The 17628-nt window shown below is 37.2% G+C and overlaps 1 protein-coding gene across 1 annotated transcript in view; it reads right to left on the bottom strand.

Moving 5' to 3' along the window:
* Window positions 1-514: 514 nt before the first annotated feature.
* The window catches only part of st13 (ST13 Hsp70 interacting protein), a 25018-nt gene continuing 7904 nt past the window's right edge, over window positions 515-17628 (bottom strand). Inside the window, exons 4-13 of the mRNA XM_061974506.2 lie at window positions 16495-16588; window positions 16354-16427; window positions 16211-16277; window positions 11770-11854; window positions 11576-11686; window positions 9061-9163; window positions 6183-6299; window positions 2448-2508; window positions 908-1017; window positions 515-765 (exon numbers count right to left, since the gene is read on the bottom strand). Of these exons, the coding sequence (XP_061830490.1) occupies window positions 622-765; window positions 908-1017; window positions 2448-2508; window positions 6183-6299; window positions 9061-9163; window positions 11576-11686; window positions 11770-11854; window positions 16211-16277; window positions 16354-16427; window positions 16495-16588 (966 nt within the window). The 3' untranslated portion in view covers window positions 515-621. The remainder of the gene's footprint in view (window positions 766-907; window positions 1018-2447; window positions 2509-6182; window positions 6300-9060; window positions 9164-11575; window positions 11687-11769; window positions 11855-16210; window positions 16278-16353; window positions 16428-16494; window positions 16589-17628) is intronic.

The raw sequence follows: 17628 nt of genomic DNA, 5'->3' as shown, positions 1-17628 counted from the left end.
TCACGTATATGTCATGTTTTTTCAATGTTAACACTTTTGTACAAATAAGTACATTTGCACTTTATTTTTCAATGTGTTTGTTCTGTAAAGGAATGAGTTAATGTTTAAAATGACTGGTTAATAGTGCTATTATGAAGTGCAATGTCAGCACAATTTTCTTTCCTGCAATTTAAAATGCACTTGTTTTAATAAATAAATACAGCGTTTGAAAAGCATACACAATCTGTGTTAATATATTAGTCTGTGGTTAAAAGGACTTGAAAGGACTCGAAACTCAAAATGCAGGACTTAGGACTTGACTTTGAGACTTTCCAGTCTTGACTTTGGACTTGACTCGGGGCTTGCCTGTCTTGACTCGGGACTTGACTCGGACTTGAGGGCAAAGACTTGAGACTTACTTGTGACTTGCAAAACAATGACTTGGTCCCACCTCTGCTATGTTGTAGTGAGTGATAACATTACTACACAATAATAAGATGAATAAGTGATGAGAGAAAGAAGGACATGAATCTGCTTTGTGAAAGCAACTTTATGAAGATCCAAAGTTTAACAGAAGAAGACAACATCTTAGGTCTAGGTCCAGGTCCAGGTCCAGGTCCAGGTCCAGGTCCAGGTCCAGGTCTAGGGCTGAGGTTGAGGTGCAGCTCCTCCAAACTTGGAGTTGAGCTTGGTGATGAGCGCCATGATCTTGGGGTTGTTCTGGTACTTGGCGATGTTGGCCGGGTTCTGTGCCACGTCCTGGAAGGCCACCATCACCTCCGGGTCCTGTGTGACGGTCACATGATACAATCCATCAATAATGACATCATATGGAATGTGTGAGCGGCAGGTCAAATGCATGACTGCCAGCACAACTTCTTGAGGGAATACAAGTGCAAAAAGAAGAATACAGGAAGTAGTACAGGACCTGCATGGCGCTGAGAAGCTCAGGATCCTGCAGCAAGTCATTCAGACCAGGCATGCCAGCAGCTCCACCTGGGAACCCACCTGGGAACCCACCTGGGAACCCTGCACCTGCTGCCAGGTTCATGCATGACAATTAATAATAGTCACATCTACATTTCACACATTAATAATAGTCACAGGTCTATAATAGTCAAATGTACATTTCACACATTAATAGTCAAATGTCTATTTCACACATTAATAATAGTCACAGGTCTATAATAGTCAAATGTACATTTCACACATTAATAGTCAAATGTCTATTTCACACATTAATAATAGTCAAAAGTACATTTCACACATTAATAGTCAAATGTCTATTTCACACATTACTAATAGTCACATGTACATTTCACACATTAATAATAGTCAAATGTACATTTCACTAATAGTCAAATGTCTATGTCACATGTACATTTCACACATTAATAATAGTCACATGTACATTTCACACATTAATAATAGTCACATGTCTATTTCACACATTAATAGTCAAATGTCTATTTCACACATTAATAATAGTCACATGTACATTTCACACATTAATAATAGTCACATGTACATTTCACACATTAATAATAGTCAAATGTACATTTCACTAATAGTCAAATGTCTATGTCACATGTACATTTCACACATTAATAATAGTCACATGTACATTTCACACATTAATAATAGTCACATGTCTATTTCACACATTAATAGTCAAATGTCTATTTCACACATTAATAATAGTCACATGTACATTTCACACATTAATAATAGTCACATGTACATTTCACACATTAATAATAGTCAAATGTCTATTTCACACATTAATAATAGTCACATGTACATTTCACACATTAATAATAGTCACATGTACATTTCACACAATAATAGTCACATGTACATTTCACACATTAATAATAGTCACATGTACATTTCACACATTAATAATAGTCACATGTCTATTTCACACATTAATAGTCAAATGTCTATTTCACACATTAATAATAGTCACATGTACATTTCACACATTAATAGTCAAATGTCTATTTCACACATTAATAATAGTCACATGTACATTTCACACATTAATAATAGTCACATGTACATTTCACACATTAATAATAGTCACATGTACATTTCACACATTAATAATAGTCAAATGTACATTTCACACATTAATAATAGTCACATGTACATTTCACACATTAATAATAGTCAAATGTACATTTGACACATTAATAATAGTCAAATGTACATTTCACACATTAATAATAGTCATATGTACATTTCACACATTAATAATAGTCACATGTACATTTCACACTAATAATAGTCACATGTACATTTCACACATTAATAATAGTCAAATGTACATTTCACACATTAATAATAGTCACATGTACATTTCACACATTAATAATAGTCATATGTACATTTTACACATTAGTATTGGGTGAAATGTATATTTGACATTGCATCACTCAAAGTAACTAAATGATGATGTCACTCACCACCTGGGAAGAATCCTCCTCCTCCTCCTCCTCCTCCTCCTCCTCCTCGGGCTTCTTCTTCCTACATGGATGCCACACATTGTTTATTATTCTACATACACAATTATTGTTCAATATACACAACTATTTATTATTCTACATACACAATTATTGTTCAATATACACAACTATTTATTATTCTACATACACAATTATTGTCCAATATACACAACTATTTATTATTCTACATACACAATTATTGTTCAATATACACAACTATTTATTATTCTACATACACAATTATTGTTCAATATACACAACTATTTATTATTCTACATACACAATTATTGTTCAATATACACAACTATTTATTATTCTACATACACAATTATTGTTCAATATACACAACTATTTATTATTCTACATACACAATTATTGTCCAATATACACAACTATTTATTATTCTACATACACAATTATTGTCCAATATACATAACTATTGTTTATTATTCTATATACACAATTATTGTTCAATATACACAACTATTTATTATTCCACATACACAATTATTGTTCAATATACATAACTATTTATTATTCTACAAACACAATTATTGTTCAATATACACAATTATTGTTTATTATTCTATATACACAATTATTTATTATTGTGCAATATACACAGTTATTGTTTATTATTCTATATACACAATTATTTATTATTGTTCAATATACACAATTATTGTTTATTATTCTATATACACAATTATTTATTATTGTTCAATATACACAGTTATTGTTTATTATTCTATATACACAATTATTGTTTATTATTCTATATACACAATTATTTATTATTGTGCAATATACACAGTTATTGTTTATTATTCTATACACACAATTATTTATCATTGTTCAATATACACAATTATTGTTTATTATTCTATATACACAATTATTGTTCAATATACACAACTATTTATTATTCTACATACACAATTATTGTTCAATATACACAACTATTTATTATTCTACATACACAATTATTGTCCAATATACATAACTATTGTTTATTATTCTATATACACAATTATTGTTCAATATACATAACTATTTATTATTCCACATACACAATTATTGTTCAATATACATAACTATTTATTATTCTACATACACAATTATTGTTCAATATACACAATTATTGTTTATTATTCTATATACACAATTATTTATTATTGTTCAATATACACAGTTATTATTATTCTATATACACAATTATTGTTTATTATTCTATATACACAATTATTTATTATTGTGCAATATACACAGTTATTGTTTATTATTCTATATACACAATTATTTATCATTGTTCAATATACACAATTATTGCTTATTATTCTATATACACAATTAAAGTTAAAGTTAAAGTACCAATGATTGTCACACACACACTAGGTGTGGCGAAATTATTCTCTGCATTTAACCCATCACCCTTGATCACCCCCTGGGAGGTGAGGGGAGCAGTGGGCAGCAGCGGTGGCCGCGCCCGGGAATCATTTTTGGTGATTTAACCCCCAATTCCAACCCTTGATACTGAGTGCCAAGCAGGGAGGTAATGGCTCCCATTTTTATAGTCTTTGGTATGACTCGGCTGGGGTTTGAACCCACAACCTACCCATCTCAGGGCGGACACTCTAACCACTAGGCCACTGAGTAGGTTATTTATTATTGTTCAATATACACAGTTATTGTTTATTATTGTATATACACAATTATTTATTATTGTTCAATATACACAATTATTGTTTATTATTCTATATACACAATTATTTATTATTGTTCAATATACACAGTTATTGTTTATTATTCTATATACACAATTATTTATTATTGTTCAATATACACAGTTATTGTTTATTATTCTATATACACAATTATTTATTATTGTTCAATATACACAGTTATTGTTTATTATTCTATATACACAATTATTTATTATTGTTCAATATACACAGTTATTGTTTATTATTCTATATACACAATTATTTATTATTGTTCAATATACACAGTTATTGTTTATTATTCTATATACACAATTATTGTTTATTGTTCAATATACACAATTTTTGTTTATGGTTATATAAATGATAGTTTATTCTATAGATAATTATTGTTTGTTCTATACACAATTTGTTTATTATTGGTAATTCTATATACACTATCATTGTTTATTGTTCAATATACACAATTAAAATTGTTTGTTATTGTTCAGTATACACAATTATTGTTTATTGTTCTATATACACTATTGTTTATTGGTCTATGGACAATTGTTTATTGTTCTATACACAATCATTGTTTATTATATATAATAGAATGTATATTAGTGTATAATGATACACAATCAATGTTTAATGTTCAATATACACAATTGAAATTGTTTATGGTTTTATTGTTTATTAATGTTCAATATAGAAAATTGGTCTCTATACACAAGTTTATTGTTCTATATACACAATCATTGTTTATTGTTCAATATACACAATTATTGTTCATGTTCAATACACACAATTATATTGTTTATTGTTCTATAAATAATTATTTATTGTTTTATAGACAATTGTTTATTATTCTATAGACAATTATTGTTCATTGCTCTATAGACAATTATTGTTCTATAGACAATTGTTTATTATTCTATAGTCAATTATTGTTTATTCTATAGAAAATGATTGTTTATTATTGCTCTATGGACAAATATTGTTTATTGCTCTATAGACAATTATTGTTTATTATTCTTCTATGAACAATTATTGTTTATTATTGCTCTGTAGACAATTATTGTTTTATACACAACTATTGTTTATTATTGTTCTATAGACAATTATTGTTATTGTTCTATAGAAAATGATTGTTTATTTTTGTTGTATGGACAATTATTGTTTATTGCTCTATAAACAATTGTTTATTATTGTTGAATAGGCAATTATTGTTGATTGTTCTATAGACAATTATTGTTTATTGTTCTATAGACTATTGTTTATTATTGTTGTATGGACAACCATTGTTTATTGTTCTATAGACAATTATTGTTTATTCTATACACAATTATTGTTTGTAGTGGACATTCTACATCCTTGAAATACAAGAAGTCATTTTTTTGTGGTGGAAAATTCACTTTTTATTTCTCAATTATGACTTTCTATCCATCATTGTTTCTACTTGTCATATTCATGACTTTTATCTCATTATGACTTTCTATCCATCATTGTTTCTACTTGATGTCATATTCATGACTTTTATCTCATTATGACTTTCTATCCATCATTGTTTCTACTTGATGTCATATTCATGACTTTTATCTCATGACTTTCTATCCATCGTTTCTACTTGATCTCATATTCATGACTTTTATCTCATTATGACTTTGTCTCATTATTTGTCCTTTTTATTTGATCATTTTCACTTTATCACAATTCAACTTTTTGTCCCATAATTTCAACTTTATCTCATAATTGAGATTCTTATTTTCATAATTTTGACTTTATTATCTCATAATTTAGTATTTTTTTAACTTCATAATTTAGATTTTTATCGCACAATAATGACTTATTATTTTTTTAGTGGTGGAATCGGGCTTCTGTACTTTTTATCTCATAATTGAGACTTTTAATCTCATAACTGCGACTTTATTATCTCATAATTGCGATTTTTTTCATCTCCTGATTGACTTTAGAATGGCATATTCCTGCTGACCTTCTGAGCGCGAGCGTGCTCCTCCCTGGCCTTCTTGACACGCTCCTGCTTCTCCCGGATCTCCTTCTCCTCCCTCTTGCGTTCATATTTGCGCCTATGCTCGATGATTCTGTTGGCCTGCGGCGACAAAGAAGAACTTGCCGTCGTTGTCATAGCGACCAAGGCTAAAACGTGCCAGCTGCTGTTGGGAAGAGAAATATGTGCGTTTATCTTACGAGTCCCCAAAAACACTGAAAAAGTCGCTACAATTTTTTTTAATGATCAGCCAAAAGTCCTGAATTCATGGAGGCTTTTTCAGAAAGTTGCCATTTTTTAAAGCAAACTTTTTTCCAGTAACATTGAATCAACTAGTGATTTGATGAATTTGTTATCAATATTTGAAGTGTTCCTTGACACTCTGACCTCAAAAATCACATGATTGGAAAACAAATACTGTCTTGATGTTTTATAGCAGACAGTCTTAAAGGTGGACACTAGAAGGAACATTACTGTAATAATAGTCATTACAACAAGACTTCCTACAACTTGCAGACATTCTCTGTGTCTTAAACATTCATTTATCTTTCCCCGCACGTTAAGAACATTTGTAGCACTAACTTATGATATGAGATTATCATCACACTTCAACTTCTCTAACATAGAAGTGCTGCCTCTTTGCTAAGTCTGCATTGCCAATGAAAGTCTGTTAATGTGTCTTAGCCTGATCAATATTTCATGTCAACTAGGAAGTAAGGACACCAGTGTGGTACCAAGTGTTTATATACTACATTACCCAGAAGGCTTAGCGCTGTAGACAGGAACAGGAAGTAGTTCTGAATGGTGCCGCTTGAGCAATAAAGAGTTGATGTATTGTTCCACAATGTAAACATTCCCAAAAGGATCACGGTTATTATTGTCGTGGTATTGTTGAATGTGCTCAAAAACATGATTACATGGTTCTCGCCCCTTAAAAGGGTGGAGTGCCATCTCTGGGTTGGGGGGGAGATCTTGCCCCAAGTGGAGGAGTTCAAGTACCTAGGAGTCTTGTTCACGAGTGAGGGAAGAGTGGATGGTGAGATCGACAGGCGGATCGGTGCGGCGTCTTCAGTAATGCGGACGCTGTATCGATCCGTTGTGGTGAAGAAGGAGCTGAGCCGGAAGGCAAAGCTCTCAATTTACCGGTCGATCTACGTTCCCATCCTCACCTATGGTCATGAGCTTTGGGTTACGACCGAAAGGACAAGATCACGGGTACAAGCGGCCCAAATGAGTTTCCTCCGCCGGGTGGCGGGGCTCTCCCTTAGAGATAGGGTGAGAAGCTCTGTCATCCGGGGGGAACTCAAAGTAAAGCCGCTGCTCCTCCACATGGAGAGGAGCCAGATGAGGTGGTTCGGGCATCTGGTCAGGATGCCACCCGAACGCCTCCCTAGGGAGGTGTTTAGGTCACGTGCGACCGGTAAGAGGCCGCGGGGAAGACCCAGGACACGTTGGGAAGACTATGTCTCCCGGCTGGCCTGGGAACGCCTCGGGGTCCCACAGGAAGAGCTGGACGAAGTGGCTGGGGAGAGGGAAGTCTGGGCTTCCCTGCTTAGGCTACTGACCCCGCGACCCGACCTCGGATAAGCGGAAGAAGATGGATGGATGGATGGTGCTCAAAAACTTCTTTTACACACACTGAAATCTTTTAACCAAATTAAAAAAAATGAAAATAGACACTGTTAAAAAAGCCACTATTTATCATGTTTTGTGTTTCCTATGCTTCACTGATAGTGTTTTAGTATTTCATCACTTTTAATGGCAAAGTTTGTATTGTTTTGAATATTGATTTGTACTATCGCACTCTAAAATGTATCTAAATGAAACGTGCGTAACAAATAAAACATTATTTCTGGCTGGCGTTGTGGCGTCCTACTGTGTTCAGTAGTCCTTGAACGCACCGTAAAACTGACTCCGTTCTAAGAGCACAGCTTGTAGCTTCAATGTCCACAGTAAAAAATGTCAGTTGCTCAGACTGTCAGGTGTTTATATAAGTTAGAATTGGGTTTGTTAATGGGGAAATACGTTAATATCTCTTGTTTTCATGTTAGCATTTAAGCTAAAGCCAGTCAGTCCATGAGTTGATGGAACTGCAATTTTTAATCTTGGTTTTCTGATAACATTTATTTTACAAGGGTAATGCTACCTACCCTTCAGGAGTTTCATTTACATCCCTACTTACACCTTCTTGCTGCTTCATTTACATCCCTACTTACACCTTCTTCCTGCTTCATTTACATCCCTACTTACACCTTCTTCCTGCTTCATTTACATCCCTACTTACACCTTCTTCCTGCTTCATTTACATCCCTACTTACACCTTCTTCCTGCTTCATTTACATCCCTACTTACACCTTCTTCCTGCTTCATTTACATCCCTACTTACACCTTCCTCCTGCTTCATTTACATCCCTACTTACACCTTCTTCCTGCTTCATTTACATCCCTACTTACACCTTCTTCCTGCTTCATTTACATCCCTACTTACACCTTCTTCCTGCTTCATTTACATCCCTACTTACACCTTCTTCCTGCTTCATTTACATCCCTACTTACACCTTCTTCCTGCTTCGTCCACACAAAAAACTAACATGCGTTTGTTGCAGGCATCGGACAAAGTTTGCGAGGGCAAGCATATTAGTTGAATTTGTGCCGTTGCCAATCTCATGACCTCTAAATTGGTAACACTGATCCCTGCTGCTCCGTCTCATTATTCTGTGGCAGAGCAGGTGCTTATGATGATGTGTTATGTAACAACAGGCAAGTTGTAGTCTATTTGTAGTGGGCCCCACAAACAAATGAATGTGTGGGAACATACTACTGTGTGTCAAAATAACTTGTAGCTGTATTACATATCTATTACCTTGGGCTGCACCTCCTTCAGCAGTGCACTGACATCCTCATCATAATCCAGTTTGCAGGCTGTAGCTAGATCCTGGGATGCCTCCTCCCAGTGTCCCAGCAGCCTGCAACACACAGTGGCCATTATTAACAGTAATCCATACATTTGTATTGATTTATTCCACAGGGACAAACACACACGTTCATTGATGTTGCACTAAAACTTCATGTTGACTCACTATGGATTGCAGACAAATTCCGCAGACCAACGAGCAATCTTTATTCAAAATAATTAGTAATTGTGAAAAATATAGACTTTATATGTTAACCATTATATTATATCATGAGTCAGCTGGTGGTCTTCTTTAAAAAAAAGGATCATAAACTCCAAACTTTAAGTCATTACTTTTTCCTACGCTTTGAACTCTGCGTTGCTATCAATTCATGGATTGGTCTTTGCCGATGGCCATAAAGCAAACACGTTTTCATTAAACACATGCCAAGACACTTAAATGTAGGGATGATGTTTGATAAGAAATGATCGAGTTCGAGCCTATTATCGAATCCTCTTATCGAACCGATTCCTTATCGAGTCCAACTAGGTTGTTGTAACTCACTTTTATTATATAAGAAAAAAATAAAATCTAATAAATAAATAAATAAATATTGACTGTTGTTACCCAAAGTATATTAAGTGGGATTTTTCAGAAAAACAAATATATACAGTAAGACAAAAACAACCTGTCTCTGTGATCACTATAGGTGTATAAATGATAATATAGTGTTAAATAAAATCAGTCCCTTGGGCACAAAACTGAAAATAATACAGCTCTCCAAAAAGTGCACTTCTGCTGCTATTTGACATAATTGTTTGTTATGATGCTTTGACATTTTTGCACTTTATTTCTTTATTGAAAGAAAATTCTATGAAGAGAAAAGTTGTTTGCAAATGTGGTTACAATGCTAAAAAATGAAAAGTTAAAGCTAAACTTTACACTTTATTGAGTTAACATTATTTCTATATGGGAGGAAAGATGTGACGTTATGAGCTCGGGAATATAACAACTACACTACCCAGCATGCAATGGGAGTGAGGAGCATGCGCGGTAGCCCCGAAAAGTGTTGTTGCATGTCGTCACCCGGCAGCTAAGAATGAGGTCAGCCAACACGCCTCATCTGCATTATTTATAATTAGACAGACAACACATATACAGTGTGATTTTGTTTTGTTTACAAGGAAAGAAAAACAAAAGTAAAAAAAGGGAGATATATGTTGTATATATATGTATGTGCTGCGGTTGCTTTAAGAACGTAGCGACAGCTGCCGTAAAGGAGGTGCGTTGTTAGCCTGGTTGCTATATTTCCGGTTGGTCATAAAAGTGTTGGTCATGTGTACCCTGCTCAAATCCCTCAGTAAACTTATTCATTGGATTATACCTTTTGTTTTCAACTTTATTACACCTTGGAGCGCTTTTTCCGGTCCATTGTTTTCCTGCTTTCCCTATCTGCGCCTAATGACTGAGCTACATGACGTCATTTCTTGTGATGTCCCACAGGGCATTTCTTGTCGGGACGGGATTCGTTCCCAGGAATTCGAATAAAGAACCAACTCTTCCTTTACTATAGTGGTCTCGATAACGGGTACCGGTTCTCAAAAAGGGATTCGAGTCCGAGGACTCGGTTCTTTTCTTATCGAACAACCGGGAAAACCGGTTTCGAGTATCATCCCTACTTAAATGTCTGAAAAGTTGTGTTATGGTTTGTTCTATGGTGCCATCTTTTGGACAAGTACGCTCACTGCAGGTGCTGCAGGGTGAATGTGAATTCCTGCTGATTAAAGCTTTGAACCGGAAGTAGAAGTGTCGTTCATTCGTTCCAATCGTCCATAGCGTTCTACTCGTGTGGATTCTTCATTCATCAGTCCAAGCAACATTTGTAAGTTTTACAATTCTTACTTACTAAAGCGCCCCATGTGTGATGTCTGTAGGAGTGTTTTCATGCATATTTGCACAAGCTATCGTAATGTAATCAAGTTTGTGTCATTAGCTAATTTGCTAACACGTTTACAAGTGTCTGTTAGTATTATCAACTTACAATGGCATTATTTTTGTATTATTTCACTTTCACAAATTCCTCAGTAAATTCACCAAAACGTCAGCGTGGAGTTATTGAGTCTGTTTAGCTGATTGGAGAGCTAGCTTGCGCGGCTAGTGGGTCCATTACCATGACTTCTGTTTTGTTTGATCAGCCGTTTTACTGCCGTGTTACAGACACCGTTTGGAAACAATGAAGGTATGTAAATAAACATTTACTAAATATTTCTGTGTAAATAACTCATTTCACAACGTATATATCTGCCACTTATAGTCCGGTGCGGCTTATATATGAAAAAATGTTTCCTTCTAAAAATGTAGTGGGTGTGGCTTGTATACCGGAGCGCTCTATAGTCCGGGGAATACATTTAGTTGGTAAATCTTAGTTGCAAGATGTGGTGGAGTGCGAATTAGAACATCTAAAAGCCTCCAGGTGAAACATACCTGTGAGCTTTACCCCTCCACTTGTAAGGCTGCGCAGAGTCCGGGTTAATCTTGATGGCTCTGTCGCAGTCTCTGATGGCTGCGTTGGGTTTCTGCATCTGAACGTAAACGCTGACATGCAAGCACATCACAGCATTACCTCGCCACTCATTTAAGGGAACTGGAACGTCGGCACGATCACGCAGGTGTCTCACCTTGCTCTCTTAGCGTACATGATGGCCACGCAGGGATTCATCTTGATGGCTTCAGTGAAAAGATCCAGAGCTTTCTGCAGATCTCCTACAAGACACAAGCAGCACTCAGGAGAATGTTTTGTAACCAAAGAGGTTAAGATAAATGGAGCACTGGTTTTCAATGAGTGAAAGTTGAGTCAGACAAGAGTTAGAGTTGATAATCATCAGATTATAAGTTGCACTATTGAAGCTGTTGCAGAGCAGGAGACACATCATGAAGCAGTGTTGCTTTCTTTTACTCCGTTTGACAACTTTTACATTTACAAACTTTTACATGGAGCCAAATAAGCCTTAATAATGTGCCAACAATGTCTGTGTGTGCCAACACTTCATCCATTCATTTTCTGCCCCGCCTGCAGACAAAAAGCAGGGCAGTTGGAGCCCTCCATGTCACTTGCTGCACAGTACACTACTAGTCACTTCTCTGGGCTTCTACGTCACTTGCTGCACAGTACACTACTAGTCACTTCTCTGGGCTTCTACGTCACTTGCTGCACAGTACACTACTAGTCACTTCTCTGGGCTTCTACGTCACTTGCTGCACAGTACACTACTAGTCACTTCTCTGGGCTTCTACGTCACTTGCTGCACAGTACACTACTAGTCACTTCTCTGAGCTTCTACGTCACTTGCTGCACAGTACACTACTAGTCACTTCTCTGAGCTTCTACGTCACTTGCTGCACAGTACACTACTAGTCACTTCTCTGAGCTTCTACGTCACTTGCTGCACAGTACACTACTAGTCACTTCTCTGGGCTTCTACATCACTTGCTGCACAGTACACTACTAGTCACTTCTCTGGGCTTCTACGTCACTTGCTGCACAGTACACTACTAGTCACTTCTCTGGGCTTCTACGTCACTTGCTGCACAGTACACTACTAGTCACTTCTCTGAGTTTCTACGTCACTTGCTGCACAGTACACTACTAGTCACTTCTCTGGGCTTCTACGTCACTTGCTGCACAGTACACTACTAGTCACTTCTCTGGGCTTCTACGTCACTTGCTGCACAGTACACTACTAGTCACTTCTCTGGGCTTCTACGTCACTTGCTACACAGTACACTACTAGTCACTTCTCTGAGCTTCTACGTCACTTGCTGCACAGTACACTACTAGTCACTTCTCTGAGCTTCTACGTCACTTGCTGCACAGTACACTACTAGTCACTTCTCTGGGCTTCTACGTCACTTGCTGCACAGTACACGACTAATCACTTCTCTGGGCTTCTACGTCACTTGCTGCACAGTACACTACTAGTCACTTCTCTGGGCTTCTACGTCACTTGCTGCACAGTACACTACTAGTCACTTCTCTGGGCTTCTACGTCACTTGCTGCACAGTACACTACTAGTCACTTCTCTGGGCTTCTACGTCACTTGCTGCACAGTACACGACTAATCACTTCTCTGGGCTTCTACGTCACTTGCTGCACAGTACACTACTAGTCACTTCTCTGGGCTTCTACGTCACTTGCTGCACAGTACACGACTAATCACTTCTCTGGGCTTCTACGTCACTTGCTGCACAGTACACTACTAGTCACTTCTCTGGGCTTCTACGTCACTTGCTGCACAGTACACGACTAATCACTTCTCTGAGCTTCTACGTCACTTGCTGCACAGTACACTACTAGTCACTTCTCTGGGCTTCTACGTCACTTGCTGCACAGTACACTACTAGTCACTTCTCTGAGCTTCTACGTCACTTGCTGCACAGTACACGACTAATCACTTCTCTGAGCTTCTACGTCACTTGCTGCACAGTACACTACTAGTCACTTCTCTGAGCTTCTACGTCACTTGCTGCACAGTACACTACTAGTCACTTCTCTGAGCTTCTACGTCACTTGCTGCACAGTACACTACTAGTCACTTCTCTGGGCTTCTACGTCACTTGCTGCACAGTACACTACTAGTCACTTCTCTGAGCTTCTACGTCACTTGCTGCACAGTACACTACTAATCACTTCTATGAGCTTCTACGTCACTTGCTGCACAGTACACTACTAGTCACTTCTCTGAGCTTCTACGTCACTTGCTGCACAGTACACTACTAGTCACTTCTCTGGGCTTCTACGTCACTTGCTGCACAGTACACTACTAGTCACTTCTCTGAGCTTCTACGTCACTTGCTGCACAGTACACGACTAATCACTTCTCTGAGCTTCTACGTCACTTGCTGCACAGTACACTACTAGTCACTTCTCTGGGCTTCTACGTCACTTGCTGCACAGTACACTACTAGTCACTTCTCTGAGCTTCTACGTCACTTGCTGCACAGTACACTACTAGTCACTTCTCTGGGCTTCTACGTCACTTGCTGCACAGTACACTACTAGTCACTTCTCTGGGCTTCTTTTCACAAGTTGTTTTCCATTTTGCCAAGTCAATATGAGTCCTAAAAAGACCAGCGTGGAAAGAAGGGGCCAATTGCTGTGGAGTTAAAAACATTTTTAAAGACTTTTTGTGGGGAGTACATTAATGGCGCTCACACTTATGGAAGATCGACCAAGCAGGTTTCGTACCACAGCAAGTTTTAATTGTGTTGAGACCAGACTTTTCTGGAAAAAGATGCCAAGGCAGACTTACTTCACAGTGTAGTCTGGCAGACCCTCCCCCTCTGTCTGCTCTTCATTTCATGTACCGGTAAGTGGATTTTATTTTTAAATGTTAATTATAGCAATATGGTTGTTAAAGTTGAGGATTGTTATGATTTCTGATAGATTGTGAGGGCACCAAAGGGACTTGAGTGTGTTGGCAGAGCAGCACATACAAAAGACAGCCGCTTGTTGTTTTGTCTTGTTATTAAACAGAAAGTTGATCCATCACCTCCTTGTTGATATACAGCACTTTATTTTGTGTTTCAAGTGTACAAACCTTCACTAAGATATGGAGGCTACAACTCATTATTCATACTTACATGCTTTCTTATGGAGAAATGTGCTTCATTATACACATTTTTCTATTTCAAACCCAGTTCAAGAACAAATTAAGTTCGTAACGCACGGTTCCACTGTGGAATTATTACTTGCTATAAATGAGCACAGTGGAATTATTAGTTAGTTGCCATTAGTTAGCACTGTGGAATTATTTGTTAGTTGCTATAAGTTAGCAATGTGGAATTACTAGTTGCTATAAGTTACCGCTGTGGAATTATTAGTTAGTTGCTATAAGTTGGCATTGTGAAATCATTTGTTAGTTGCTATAAGTTAGCACTGTGGAATTATTAGTTGCTATAAGCTATCACTGTGGAATTATTAGTTAGTTGCTATAAGTCAACACTGTGGAATTATTAGTTAGTTGCTATAAGTTAGCAATGTGAAATTATTAGTTAGTTGCTATAAGTTAGCACTGTGAAATTATTACCGGTAGTTAGTTGCTATAAGTTAGCACTGATGCAATCCATATTAAGTCAGTTATGTTCTGATGGATGAATAAGTGAAGTTAGAAAAGAAAGACATCATTCTGACTGAAAGGGGCCCTATAATGATATCAATCTGACTGAAAGGGGCCCTATAATGATATCATTCTGACTGAAAGGGGCCCTATAATGATATCATTCTGACTAAAGGGGCCCTATAATGATATCATTCTGACTGAAAGGGGCCCTATAATGATATCATTCTGACTAAAGGGGCCCTATAATGATATCATTCTGACTAAAGGGGCCCTATAATGATAACTATCTGACTGAAAGGGGCCCTATAATGGTAACTATCTGACTGAAAAGGGCCCTATAATGATATCATTCTGACTAAAGGGGCCCTATAATGATAACTATCTGACTGAAAGGGGCCCTATAATGATATAATTCTGACTAAAGGGGCCCTATAATGACATCATTCTGACTAAAGGGGCCCTATAATGATATCATTCTGACTAAAGGGGCCCTATAGTGATATCATTCTGACTAAAGGGGCCCTATAGTGATAAGCCAACTTCTCTCACCTGTTGGTACTGCTTTCTGTATATTTGCAAAAGTCCTGAAAATGTGAAATCAAACTATAGAAGCACGGCGAATATATTTATAAAGTAATCTTCCCTTCTTCCAAACGTGCTTCAAACGAGCCGTTTGGAATTTCAGACTTTAGTGATGTATTTAATTGAAGTTATATCAGCGGATATCTCCATTTATGGTAGCGCTAAGAAAATCAAGATGGTTGACGGGTAGAAGATGCAGACGAAGGCTGGGAGGAGGACTTTGCCATTATTGGGTAAATTGGCATTATTGGGTAAATAGTGAATAATTAGAGCATCCCCCAAGGTAACATACAGTCCTTTACAGGCCCGTACACAGACGAAGGCTGGGAGGAGGACTTTGGCACCTGATTTAAAAGCACCTACATGTACATAAACTCAGCTAAAACCTACCTTGAATAAATACAAGTATTCACTTACCGTCTCCCAGAGCATTAATGGCTTCTATCTTCTTGTCATTGGCCAAGTCCATCATCTCCTCTGACACCTGAGCAAATGTACACACACATATTCTCATATCATCACTAAAAAGCACCAGAAACTTATGGAGAAATAACACTCGCCTCAACATTTTCAAACTCTCCCATTTCCTGTGGTTCATCAGTGTCTGGCTCAATGACGCCCTCCAGGTCTTTTTCTGTAGACACAACAGTTGAAGTGAGGAAGGAGAGGATGGATGGATGGATGGACGCCACAGTAATTACCTAATTCACTCTCTTCACTTTCAGATGGTGCAGGAGGCTCAGGCTCAGGTGGGGGAGCTGAAGATCTCGGGGGAGGACCACAGGGACACCCACCCTACAGGCCACATAACAACAACCATCAACCCCAACAAACCTTGTTTTGACTTTTTCTGAAAGCCAGCTGAAGAAATGACAGGTTGTATTTTACTGAAATATCCAGAAATACAGTATCTCACAAAATGGAGTACACTCCTCACATTTCAACAACTATCTTCTGAAGGAGCATTACTAAAAACATGTCTGTGGATGTTCTCATTCATCAGGTCTTTGTCATCTCACCTTTCATTTCTCATCCAAGTAGGCTTCATCACTTCATGCTCAAAGACTTAGATTGGTCACATCTACTAGTCTTAGACTTATATTGCTCACATCTACTAGTCTTAGACTTATATTGGTCACATCTACTAGTTTTAGACTTATATTGGTCCAATCTACTAGTCTTAGACTTATATTGGTCACATCTACTAGTGTTTGATTGGTCAGCTCGACTAGTCTTAAACTTGGATTGGTCAGATCACTAGTCTTACACTTAGGATTGGTCAGATCTACTAGTCTTAGATGGGTCACATCTACTAGTCTTAGATTAGACAGATCTACTAGTCTTACACTTAGATTACTCAGATCTAGTCTTAGGCTAGTCTGAACTAGTCTAGTGGTTGGTGCCAAAACCCCAAATATTTCTATACAAAACCAGGAGGGTGTGCCTGGGCAAGGATGGTTTTGCCCTATTGTAGTGAGAAAAACAATTGTTGAGATGCAAACAAGCACCCATCCTCCCTGTCCAGAATCTGGATGAAAACTAGTAGTTTTGGCTCAATTCCTGCGTTGCTCGGTTACCAGAGAATGAGTGTCTTTGTTCATGCAACCAACCTTGCCTCGCAACTTCCGCTTCCTTCCAATGAAAAATAAATGATGGAATGCATTTTTTATTGATAGATTACAAGGTGGCAGAGGGGTTAGTGCATCTGCCTCACAATACGAAGGTCTGGGGTTCCATCCTGCGCTCGGGATCTTTCTGTGTGGAGTTTGCATGTTCTCCCCGTGACTGCGTGGGTTCCCTGCGGGTACTCCGGCTTCCTCCCACCTCCAAAAACA

Source organism: Nerophis lumbriciformis, linkage group LG22, assembly GCF_033978685.3.
Source record: "Nerophis lumbriciformis linkage group LG22, RoL_Nlum_v2.1, whole genome shotgun sequence".
NCBI classification, from domain to species: Eukaryota; Metazoa; Chordata; class Actinopteri; order Syngnathiformes; family Syngnathidae; genus Nerophis; species Nerophis lumbriciformis.
This window is presented reverse-complemented; position numbering and strand designations above follow the sequence as displayed.